General features: G+C 42.3%; 1 protein-coding gene across 1 annotated transcript in view; it reads left to right on the top strand.

The window, feature by feature from the left end:
* PARVB (parvin beta) overlaps nt 1–12812 on the top strand; it is a 65870-nt gene that overhangs the window by 20516 nt on the left and 32542 nt on the right. The window contains exons 2-3 of the mRNA XM_050899173.1: nt 4833–4922; nt 7842–7912. Coding sequence (XP_050755130.1) covers nt 4833–4922; nt 7842–7912 — 161 coding nt within the window. The remainder of the gene's footprint in view (nt 1–4832; nt 4923–7841; nt 7913–12812) is intronic.

Here is a 12812-nt window from a genome sequence, read left to right as displayed (position 1 = left end):
ATAGCGCTTCTGCTGACTTTTAAGGCCATTTCCTGACTTGTGAGAAATCCTTGACAGCTTTGGTGGCACTTCCAACTTTCTGCAGCTAATTGCTCCTGTTCTGTGCAGTTTGCCTGTAATCCCATGCACCGAGACAGCCTGCCTGGCTTACAGATGTAGTGCTGTATAGCATGTGTGTATGCGATCCGCTCATTGTATTAATTTGTTTGAAAGGCCAGCACAGCTTCCAATGTGACTAAATCATGTTGACTGCTGACACTGCCAGGAGATTGTTAAAACATTGGAGGGCTGCCAGGAACCCTTGCTGCTTTCCTGGGGACCGGTAGAGAAGTGACCTTTTACTCATGAATTTAAGTTTCTGGTTTAGGGAAATACTCAGGGTTTTTGCTGAATGCCTTGGCCGCTTGCCCGTCCCTTGTTACATTTGGATTTTGCTAGTTCTGGCTGATGGGGTACTGAAGCGGTTTGGAGGACTAGTGCTGCCTGTTTAATTGAGGATCTGCTCAGAGAGGAGATCTCCAGCCGGAAGGGAGGGAGGCTATAGCAGACATCTGGGAGAAATCATAGCTAATTCTGCCAGATACCTTTCTAAGGCATCAGCTTTCTGTGCCTGTAGTTACACCTGACTTGTCCTGTGTAAGTTCACAGCTGACTCATTTAGACCATTGGCAAGTTTTACGTTAAGGCTGTAACCATTTAGCTGAGTGTGTGTTGTGGGTCAAGGTGGGGGCAAACTCCTTTCGTGGGCAGGAGAGCGTTCCCTGGATGCTGGGGCTGCTCGTACGAGTTCTGCTGGCATGTCTGAGGGAGACCTCTGCGCTGTCGTGCTGTGGTGTGCCAGCAGGAGCAAACAAACCGGCCTGGGGCAACAGATACAGGAAAGGTTCTGCTGGGGACCAGCCTGGACCAAGTGATGCTACTCCAGCCTGTACTCAATTTCCTACCCCTTCCTGTCTTGCCCTACTGCAGGTTTCCTCTGACCAATCTATGAAATGAAATGATCAGGATTTAGAGAAAGATATTTTACACAGATCTCATTTAGAGAGCAAAGAACTATGCCAACACAACAGGGGAAGATACTTCCTGTGGGGAAGGGAAGGGGAAAAGAAGGGGACTGTGAATGGGCAGGTGAAGAGCAGGCAAGGAGCAGTAATACCTCATGTGGGACCTACCATGACTATAACCTGTTGTGCAAGTGCAGCTGTGCTCTACCAGTAAAATGCCCTTTTGCATGGATGGCTCGTTCGATGCAAGGATCTGGTATAAATCTTACAGCAAAGCCACTGTTGCTGGTACAAAGTTGAGGAGGTTGGTGTTTGCCAATCGATTAATATCTGTAATCTTTTACAGTACCTTTGGGTTTGTGAAAGCATGGGCTGAAAACCGTTTTTTGTTGTAAATTTGCATTAAAACATCTATCAGGTTATTCTCAGAAATGGTACCTGTTGCTCCATCTTGACTAATTTTAACTGTCTCTGCTTGCTCGTTTGTGGGTTCTCTGTTTTTTCCCAGTGTTGTGGCTTGCTTTCCTTTTCCTGCTTCTGTTTCTTTGCTCAACAGTGATAAGTGAATAGTGGGGGCAGCGAGCAGGGAAAAAGTCCTCAACATTTGCTCAAGTGCAGTGTGAAAGGGTTCTGGAGTGCAGCAGGTGTTGGGAATACCCTGGCAAATTTATGTTCCTGAGCACAGTTGCTTGTCTGCATGCTGACTATTGCTCTGTGAACCTGTGTGTTCCTGGGGCAAGCTGTCGCAGTGGGGAACCCAACTGTGCTTTGGCCAGAGGGTGGAGGTGACTTTCTCAGGAAGCTCCTTGCAGAGAAAATGCCATCTTTGAGGTGCCCGCTCTTAGGCGGCCAGCAGCAGGCCAAGGGAGGCACTTGGCTATCTGCAGAGGCGGCAAGGACAGGGAGGGATTCCTGCCTGGGAGTCCATGGCCAAGTGCTGTGTCCTCCCTCCTGTCCCTCGTCCCCCCCTCCCGCCAACCCCAGCAGCTGGGAGGCTATCTTAGTGCCTCCTCCTGTGTCACCATGCCCAAATTAACGTAGGTTTGGCAGTCCTGAGCTGACAGCCCCTTATCCGGTTGCTGCCGCTCCTTCAGGATTCAGACGGCCCATGCGGTTCATCTGCAACCTGTTTGTGCTGCTGGGGCTGGGATGGCAGGGCTCCTGTGTAAGAGGCGCAAAAAAGGAGGTAGGAAACATTACATTTATGGCGAGAATCTCTTCCTAAGCTGTCTGCCTAGGACCTGGTGTATGGGCTCTCTGTAAGCAGGGCTCTCCCTGGGCAGCAGGCTTTGGGAGGCTTTCTGCTGACATAGCCGTGCTTTGCCGGTAGCGGTAGGAGAGGATGTTTTGGTCCTGTGGGAGCTGGCCCAGCCGCACTGGATCTGAAGGCAAGCGTAAGGGTTTTATGTGGCTCCTCATGTCGTGAGGGATGGGGGCTTAATACACAAATTCGTATTAATGTTTTCTTTCAGTTTAGTGAAGTGCTCAGAGACAAGGTATTTTTGTTAGGAAGAGTGGAGATCATTTTTATATTAAAAAAAAAAAAAGCAAGTGTATCATCTTAATTGAACTTTTGGGAATAAAACTAGTTTAGCTGCATTTGAAAGTATTCTGGCTTGAAATGTATGCAGCATTTTGTTTACATAGCATACACTGAAGACAGTACCATGTATTCACTGCCCAGAGGAACTTAGCAGCTCTCTTCTGCATTTGCAGAGCATTAGGAACAGCAGTGCCCTGACCTTATTGAACGCTTGGCATTCCCAGAATGACAGCAATGCTATAATAATGAAAAGAAAGTTACATCTAGAAACAAGGCTGGTACTTCCAAAAAGACTCTGATGTAAGTGGAATTTGGGCATTTACAGTCCTAGCAGGGTTTTAGAAATCTTACTTGTAATGTGCAGTTTCCACGTGATTTTTCTTGTGCCTCCTGGTGACTGTATTCCTATTGGCATCACAGTGTAGGAGCTGCTTGGGTGAGAAAGCTCTAGTTGGGCCTAATGCAAACAGGGCTGGGTAAGGCAGGCTGTTAGAGCTGTTTTGGTCTGTTGCACGAGGCCTCTTAGCTCCCTGACTTTTGTTTGGCAAGCTTTCCAAGAAAATGAGAATGAGTGCAGAAAAGGGGTAATTAAGAGTTTCTTTAATAACGACTTTTATTCAGGCTGAGGTTAAATCTCAGCCTGCAGACATTGTATTTTGTTTGCAGTCGAGAATGCTGTTCTCTTCCCTTCCCTTTGCAGAAGGTACACAATACAGAAAGCAAGCCGTGCTTACTGCTGGCAGTCCCGCTTCCCCCAGGCTTTGTACTGTGTTAGTTCTAACCAGCTGCTTATGGTTCATAAGCCATAAGGTCTCAAAATATGAGACTCGTGTTGGTTGCTTGCAGAACATAGGAACAGCATTTCATAATTGAGGGTTTTAGTCATGTTCAGTATCATGCTGTGAACCAGAATTAACTAACATCTTGGAACTGCTATTAAGAAATGTGGTAACTTGTTTTAAGCACCTGTTTCAGGTATCCATGAGAGAAGGAGTGGGGATTGTAGCATATTCTTCTTCCCTGTCCTCCTCTGGGGCAGTAGGATCTCTGTGTTTTCCCCTTCTATCAAACAGGAAAAAAGCAAGTACTGATGCAGGATTTTGTAACCTTTCCAGACTGCATGCAAATGATTAGCCTGTGGTTTGATTTTCCAGTGGGAAAGGGGAATAGTGACTGTTCTTGAAGGAATTGCTTGTTGGGATACTGTGACTATTAGTTAACTGTTCCTCCTTTTCTTTTCCCAGAAAAGTTTGTCTAGCAGAGCTTATTTATTTGGAAGTCCTTGCTTTTCCCTGAAAAGAGTATGGGACTGGGACCTCTCCCAAAGGAGACTGCAATACCACAAATGCTGCCACAAATGATCTTAGCCCATGCTAACACAGAACTGTCACTGAATAGATGGGGCTGTTACGGTGTCTTTGTATCTCCTATTTCAAATGCATATATTTCAATGGCTTGGCTTATAATAAATAATCATTATCTGAGTTCAGGGGGAGATGTGCCTTGGAAAGTGTAAAAGTGTTATAGCATTGCTAGTGGTTTTCTTACTGTCAAGCTCTGTGAAGATACTAAAGAGCTATTCAGTACTTGTCCTCAAGTTCAATTCCTCCCATGTGGCAGGACGTAGAGAAGTATTTTAATATCCATTTTATTGATGAAGAGTACTTTACTGACTTTCCCAAATGAGAGTTGTAGGTTTAGGACAAGAGCTTGAAATCACAAATTCCAGATTTGTGTTCACCAGATCATGCTACATCTATTTTTAGCCAGTGGCAGTGCTAGAATTAAATACATTTTCATTTTTATTTGATAGGTCTCCCTGGGATTCTTTGAGGCTTTTAATAAGGCCAGTAGCAAGTTGCAGTTCCTGGTGTTCTGCAGGTGGAAAAGGTGATGATGAGTGGTGGTTCTTCTATCAGAAAAGGAATTTGTTTTTACAGTTTGCTGTCTGCTCTAGATCTGGCCTGTCCTGCAGACAAAACTCACACCCCTTCCTTCTGGAGAAACAAGTACTCTGAGGTTGCTCTTACCACAGAATTGGGTTTCTTGCAAAATATTTTCAGCCAGTTGTGTGGTGGCTCAGTTTAATAACAAGCTACGAAAGGATGTTACTTTGATTTTATTTTCCACTGCAGCTGCAGTTCTTAATTCCATAAACGGTGGGCCCATTTTGAAATTGATCTACCAGATGTTTTCTCTTATTATGAATACCCTCTTCAACCCCTACATATCTGCAAACTTTACATCTATTACAGTCTTTCTTTCTGTTTTTTCCCTCTATTCAGTGAGTGACCTCCAAGAAGAAGGTAAAAATGCTATCAATGCACCAATGAACCCAAGCACCGTGGACATCCATCCAGAAGACACGCTGTTAGGTAAAGTATTCATGCTACAGACCTCGACTAAGCGATTATTAATGAAGGTGGCCACTGTGACCCCCATATCCATTGCTTTACTGTTGAATGGAGATTGCTCAGTTGAAACTGAGGGAATTGGGCATGAGAATTGAGAACTGTTGCATGTTACATGTAGACTAGAAATTAGAAGGGCTAAAATGGAGTTTAAAGAGCAGTGCCAGCTATGCAGATACACTTAAAGTAGGTAGTTTGTGGGAAACTTGACTTGTTCAATGAATTGGCAGAGAACTTCAGTTCTTCTGTGATCATCCTGAAAGTAGACAGAAAGTTGAGATTTGCAAAGAATTAGATGGAAAATACTGCTGAATTTGTCTGCTTAAGATTTACTTCAGTTCCATTAATCCATTGGCCAAGTGCATCTCAGACATCCTTCTTTGGTAAGGAATTGGTATCTTCTCTCTGTATATATAGGTGGGGAACTGAAGTGCAAAAGGACCAACCCACAGAAAGCCTGTAGCAGAAGTGTGTGTCGTGGTTCCTGTGGAACCCTTAGACTGCTTTGTCTCAACGTACATACTACACTGTAGTTAACTAGTGGATGCCATGTTCCTCCTTGGGTTACTGCTGCTGCTTTGCAAGTGACAGTACCGCAAAATGGGACCTGATACTGAATGAACAGATGAGCATTTAGGCTGCTGAAAATAGTAATTAAATGTGATTAGGATAGAAGTATGTAAAACAAGTAATGCTTTATAGAAAAAAGGTAAATATTCAAATTCCTGTTCTCTCCGTTCCGTGCCCCCCCCCCCCCCCCCCCGTCCACCCCCCAGTCCCTACAAGAGCAACAGCATAATTTAATAGCAAAACTGTTTAAAACTTGTTGGAATAAACCACTTTTTTCTTTCCTGGCCATATGTCTTTTAATCTACGGAATTAGCTGAAGCAAGCTGTCATGGAGACAAATAATAAAACAGTACATTAAAACCAAAAAAGTGTTAGTCATTTAGTTTTTTTGATTAGAAGAGTAGTGGGAAATGCAAAGTACTATTCTTCTGAGACGTGAGCAAAGTGTTGATTCCTCTGTGTATATGTATGGATCAGGAGTGTCTCCAGTGATTTCTTCTGGGTACCACTAAAGGTGTGTATGACTTTAGAAGATACAGGACCACTCCTGAAGGCCTGTCATGCAAAGACATGACCACCAGTGAACCTTAAGCAAAGTTTTGTGGTGAATCGTATACTGTTATGGGTCAAATCTTGTTCAGGGTTTCAGTTAGCAGTATTTTGGGTGTGTAGTGGGTGTCACTTCCTTACAACTAGACTGCCTGACTCATCCTAGGCAGTAATGAGGAAGTAAAGGAACAGGGGAATAAAAAGCAGCAAAACAATTCATGTTTTTTCAGAGGTTTGTGGAAATTTGTCAAGTATGTTCAGATAGCAGGGTCTTATTTTTTTAATAAAGATAAGAGGCCCTAGAAAATACTGAACCCAAATGTCTGGGTGAAGTCTAAGGTAACCAGTTAGATGGTATAGTCTGTCTTGTGTCTAGGATGTGCGAGTGTCTTGTTTCCCATCTGACAGCAGTGAAGTCTAGCACTGCAATAGGAAGTCACTGTAGGTTGGTTATTGTCAGGTTTTAAAGGGTTCCTCTATGCAGTGTGGCAATGGCCGGACCAATGGTCATACCGAAACCCCTCCTTTGTTGTCATGCTGGAAGGATTGAGAAATCAATAGGAAAATAGGATTTCATATGGCCTGTCTAGACTCAGCTAAAGATAAATCCATGGGGTTTATAAATAATTATTTTAGCTGAAGAGATGTGGATCTCCTTGCATAGCTGTGACACTGTCACCCATCCTTGTGTTCCTGTTGCGTGGTGGCCAGGGTTTGCTCTCCACTGAAAGGAACAGATCTAACCTAGATCACAGCTACCACTTGGCTACTAAAGGAGCTAAAATGAAGGGTGCAGGGAGAGGTCTGTTACTTGAAAGCAAGCACCAGAATTTGAAATACGAGACTTGCTCCAGCTGCTTCCTAAATACTGGTGTCCATATCTACGGTAGCATATAAACATGCACGTGATGCACGTGTCTGTATGTGCTTTTGTGAAGATAATTCTGCCAAGGGTTGTTTGATTGTTAGCCTCACTGAGCTCAAGCTGATTTTGCTACCAACATTTCTGTATCAAATCATCCCTTCTAAAAATTAATCTTTATATTCATGCCTCTTGTGGTTGTCCTGCTGGCCATTGGAAAGCATTTCTCACCTCTCTCCATCTCCCAGTAACAGAAGAAATAGAAGACTTTACACCTGAGAAATCTATTATATGTTCTTCCCCCATGCACAAGTACAACTGATATAAATTGGGGTAATTTTCATTCTCCGGTTTAACAGGAGGTTAAGGAGTTCATGCACTCAGGGCTGCACGCGTGACCAGGTTTCAGGGAACCAGAGAATGGAGGCACAAACTGTCAGCCCAAGTCTCCGCAGTTGCACTGAGTGTAGTGCCGTAAGCTTGCTATACTCTTCAAGATTGTGCAATTTGGGACAGGTGTTTTAAAATAGAAATTAAGTACAAATTGAGGAGAGGGAGAAAAGTAGTTGACTGCACTTTTTGGCATGTTAATATTAACATGCCCCACAGGATATAGAGGACAGTGATTTTCCTGAAGTATTCTGCATACAGCAGGGTCTGAGCTGGGGAAGGTCAGTGGAAACAATCTTGTTTTAGGGAAGTTAGGGCTGTGTTATCTTTCTGTGTGACTCTAAAAATGCCTAACAGTTTGATCATCGGATATTCCCTTGCTAAGATGATGACTAGGCACTGTCATTTCTTGATCAGCTGACAGGCCACTTCATGATTAGGAATTATTGCAGTATTTCAGCAGTGTACATCTGAAGTGAATCTCACTAAAGCTTCCCATTTTACTTGGACAGAGGAGAATGAGGAACGCACTATGATTGATCCTAACTCAAAAGAAGACCCCAAGTTCAAAGAACTGATCAAGGTAGGAAATCACTATTTTGTCCTTCTTGAAATCTTTAACTAGTAAGCTGGAGTCATTTACGAGCTGGTTACCAAGAACACGGTTGAGGAATAACAATTTGTTACTGAAGTATATCTGTGAAAACTGAGGTCATCAACAAGGTAAGGCTAAAAGCAACAACGAGAGAAACAAGAAAAGGTGTGCTCATGCTAGTTACGGAGTAAAGCTCCATTGTCCATTTATATCCTTGTGATTATCACAGCAAGGATCAGTGCTTGGCTTGAATCTGCCTGCAGTCACTGCACATAAACCTAGGCTCCTTCTGTTTATGAAAACAGGGAAGGAGCTTTGAAAAGCATTCGTGAGATTTCAGGAGAAGGAGTAGGACTGAAATGAGCAAGGGCATGGTAGGGGACATCGAGGACACCTCTGGTGTTAGAGGAAAGTTGGAACTGAGATTCTTCTTGCCCTATATTCTGTTGGGTTTTTTTTAAAGAAAAGTCCTCAGTTTACCTGTGTGCTGGGGCAGGGGCCAGATTGTCCTGAATCTGTATTGTCACTGGAGACGCCTGCCCAAGGTGTTGATAATGGTGTTCCCAGCTGTGCTGATGTGAAGTGTGGCTTCCTGCCTCAGCAGTGCTCACAGTTTCTGCCGGGTATGATGGAGGATTTGATCTTGAAGGACTAGTGTTTAGGAGATCCTTTTCTATGCAGTGAGTTGTTGAGGTTAATGTAGTGAAAGCTTGAGCAGGAAGAGAAGGGATGGCAATTCTGAACAAATGTGATCTCTTTCCAAAAAGCATTTGTGCTTGTGTTATACTTCCCACTACACTTCCTCTTTATTATTTTAAAATTATTTTTAAAAATTATTTTTGTTAGAGACAACAATGCAGCTGTAGCTGGGTGGGTCTGAAAACTTTGGATAGTGGATACCATCTCCAGATAGGGGGTTGAGCTGTGGCACATTCCTTTCAGGAAACCTTGTGCACCCTGGCTACACACATGTGCTTCACGGAATGCCTCAGTAAACTGCTCACCTGGTACACCTTTAAAACAAGCCCAGGGATCAGTTATTAACACTGCAATAACATGTTTAGGGTTACAAAACCACATCAAACCGAGTTTAGCAAGGAGCTGTGCTCAAATTTCTTTGTTATTCTAATTCACCTGGAATACATTGTGGTTTTAAATTAAGTGAATTTGCACATTCTTTCTTTGTTAGTACCTAAGTCCATTAATTCTCTCAAAAGGTACAATGGTCTTGCACCACTCTTTCAAAATGTACTGTGGTTTCTTTGCTAGTGGAGCAGCAATATTATCATGAATAATTCATCTGAACCAGAGTCGTTGCAGTGAAGGAACCAGATGCACTCTGTGATCCAGGAGACTTGATACTGAGATCAGAATTGCTTTTAAATTGGGAATTTTGCTGTTGAATTTAATATGAGTTGGTGAGTCTTCCCTGGATGTCATAGTCTAGCAAGCTTGTATTTTCCAGTTTAAAAACCTGAAAACCTTCAGGAGGAATGAAAATCAGGGCTAGAGCAGCACTCGAGAATGTGTCTGAGTGCTTACGGCACATTGCAGAATCAGGCTCTGGTTCACGACGCCAGCTTACATTTGCACAAAGAGAGAGTAACGTGTTACCAATTGAACTGGAGCAGCTCGTGCAGGGAACAGCAAGTAACTGGAGATTGTTTCCTTGGGATCATCCTCAAAGGAGAGATGTGTCCTGTAGAGTGCCTGCTTGAAAATTATATAATTTAGGTAATTGCTAATCATTTGCATACCTCTCAGCAGTTGAGAGTTTTTACAGAGATTCAGCTAGAGAAATATTTAACACTATACTGGTGTGAATCTGTAAGGCAGGGAGAGGTTTCCATTATGTTGGCAAAACCTATTTTATGCCACAGAGTTTGGATAATGCAAAAAAAAGAGCAGTTTATTCGTTGTTTTCTGTTCTTCGGTGGTTAATGACATTTTCGAAGAGCCCCAGTGCTGGATGAGAATTAGCCATGCTAAGTGCTATGCAGCAGCAGCCAGCAGAAAAGACTGCCTGCCCCACAGAGCTTGAAATGAAGGATCTCCACGGACTAGCAAGGAGTGAGGAGTTGAATAGATGGAGGTTTTTATAGTTCAAAGTGGTTCTCTCTCTTTTCCCCTGAATGAGGAATGTGTCAATAGCAGCAATAGAGCCTCATGCCTTTTGAAATTTGGCAGTATGACTTAGTTTCATTGGTGCCAGCCCAAATCTCTTTCAACACTGGAGTCAGACATGCCAATGGTTTGCCATCATTGATTTTGAGTGTTTCTGTTCTGTCAGTCACATGCAGTTGGGTAAATGGATCTCAGTGCAAAGAAGCAGCAGAGATACGCGTTGCTGACACTGCTTTAATATCTCTTTGTCTCCACAAAATGTTGTTTTAATTTCTGCTAGCCTCATGCCATAGGAATTATATGCATAGTGGATTGATCAGTGCAAGCTTGTGTAAGCGTTTGGAAGTCATTTCAACAGAGCTGTTGTAACTCTGGAGAGACAGATTGTATAGCATTGTGGTAACACGGAGAGACCGACAGAAAAAAAACCCAGCAAAAACCTAATTCCTCACTCTTATTAAAGCAAATATACAGTGAATCCCCTTGTTGAGGGCTGCTTAGTTGGGGATGCTAAAATACCTGCTTTAAGTCCTCTTGCACATACGAAAATCATCAGGAACTAGAATCATGCCTCAAAGTGTTGTTTGTTATCATCGACGATATTCTAAAAATAGTTGGCCACAATTTGTCAATATGAAGTGTTCAACTAAGTTCCCTCTGTGGCCAGCAGCCTTTTTTTCCTCACTTCATTTGCTCTGTGTGTAATCAAACACAGTTTCGTACATGGCTGAACAGACCTAAAGCTGAAAATTCAGATCAGGGAAAGAGAGATGAGTTACCGTTTTATTTATATATATGTATAAATAATTTATTCACAAAATACTCTATTTCTGGTGTCTGAAATGTGTGAGCTTCTTTTACTCATTGCCCAATATTTGCCAAGTGACAAGTGCACATCTAAATTAAAGTAAGCATTTGAATTATAAGTTTGGGCTGTTTTGTGATCGGATACAGAGGTGTCATGTGATACATTGTTTCTTCTTCTATACTTCAGAGTCAGGTTTCTAGTCTGTATGTTATTGTGAATCTGTTTAAAATTCAGTTTCCATTAATATATAAAGTTCCCCTAGTTGGTCCATGTCATTAATTGTAAAGAGGGTTTGGGGGTTCTTCTAGCTCTCTTTTGAATACTTTTTAAAAAAAAAAAAGGGAAGCTGATCTATGTGTGCTTTCGTTGTTGTTCATGTGTATTTCTTTGTGTATTGGGTGTAAAGGTGGAAGGAATCTTTTTTCCGCCTTCTGGTTCAGATATGGCTGAAGGGTAAAAGTTTCAAAAGCTTCATTGCTGGTTGTTATCCTAAACATAGTTAGAGTTAATAGGCTGTAGGAATTGAGTCAGAGACTTTGAAAAGATATTTTAACTTTTCACATAAGTGGCAGATTTGCTAGGGTTTTGTCATGTATTTCAGTAAGAAAAGTATGAAGAAGAGCTTCTACTAGTTGAACCCAAAATTTTAGAACAGCAGCTTGCAAGAATTGGGTCCTGTCTGAAAGTGCGTTGCCTTGACAAAAGACAGCAAGTCACAGTTGCAAGATGCTTTCCCTCCCTGCAAAAGACTTCTGTAAGATCGGCTGATACTGCAACAACTTTCGGCCTTTAAAGCCTCGTCTAAACTTAATACAGATCCAAACACTGCTGCTCTAGATACTGCCTGAAATGAGTAAACATTCTCATTTGTATTAAATCATTCACTGTCCTAGAAATTATCGCCTTTTTCCATGTCTAATTTTATGGCTTTTTTAAATTCACTGTGGTGAAGAGAAAACCAAAATGAAGCCACTGTCCTTTTGGTAAGGTTTCACATGTGACCAAATGAAACCGTGCTTCCTAAATGCTCTGTGGTCTGCTTTTGAAAACAAGAAGCCTTCTTTTTGTTTACAGGCTGCCAGTGCTCTGTGCTTAGTCAATAGTTTCCAGGCCTGAATATGAATTTTTAATATTAATTTCCACTCTCAACCCTGAAGCCAGTTAAGCTGTCATACCTTTGATCTCTGCTTCCTAATTCTCCCAGAAGTCGGGGGGAAAAGGGTCATTGAAATGAGGGTTTCTTTCTTTGCTGTTTTTGGTGACTGGGCTTCCTGTTTTGCCATTGTGCCAGATGCGTTCATGTGTTTTGTCTTGTTTTTCATTTTGTTCATTACTGTATAGCAGTGACTGTGGGGTCTTTATGCCCTTGAACTCTGCAGATTAACTCTGAATGTGCCTCACCGCCATGGAAGCAGCCAGCCTGCAGAACAAAAATACTTCACCGAGCTGGTGAAGTTTGATGTAAAAACCCATCTTGCATGAACTAAAAAAAAAAGTCAGCCAGGCAGACTCATTTTCCTTCTAGATTTCTAGCGCTCTTTTGTTTCAGCTGTCTGCCTCATGGCGAATTTCAGTTTTCAGCCCAGTGTTTAGTAATGCAACACGGCTCATTTAACCAGACATATGCATTTGTCCTAAGAATGATACGATAAATGGATGTGTCAGAATTTAAAGCACTGCTGGAAATTTTACAACTACAAACGCCTGTGTCTGAGCATTTGATGAAGTTTAGAGATGTTTTATATGACTATGGATATGCATGAAAGGGCAGGCATGGTTTTGAGGACATGGGGATATTGTATTAAAGTTTTAAAATCATGCTGCTAATCCCAAATACTATGGAAGACTATAGAAAAGCAGCTTTTTATGAAGGTATGACAAGTTAAGTGAACTAACAAATGTTTCCATGTACCTGCATGCTGTTTTGTGAGTCTCTTAAGTACTGAACAAGCAGAT

This window comes from Gymnogyps californianus, chromosome 1, assembly GCF_018139145.2.
Source record: "Gymnogyps californianus isolate 813 chromosome 1, ASM1813914v2, whole genome shotgun sequence".
Lineage (NCBI taxonomy): Eukaryota > Metazoa > Chordata > Aves > Accipitriformes > Cathartidae > Gymnogyps > Gymnogyps californianus.
Note: the sequence above shows the minus strand (reverse complement) of the source record. Positions and strands in the feature narration are given on the sequence as shown.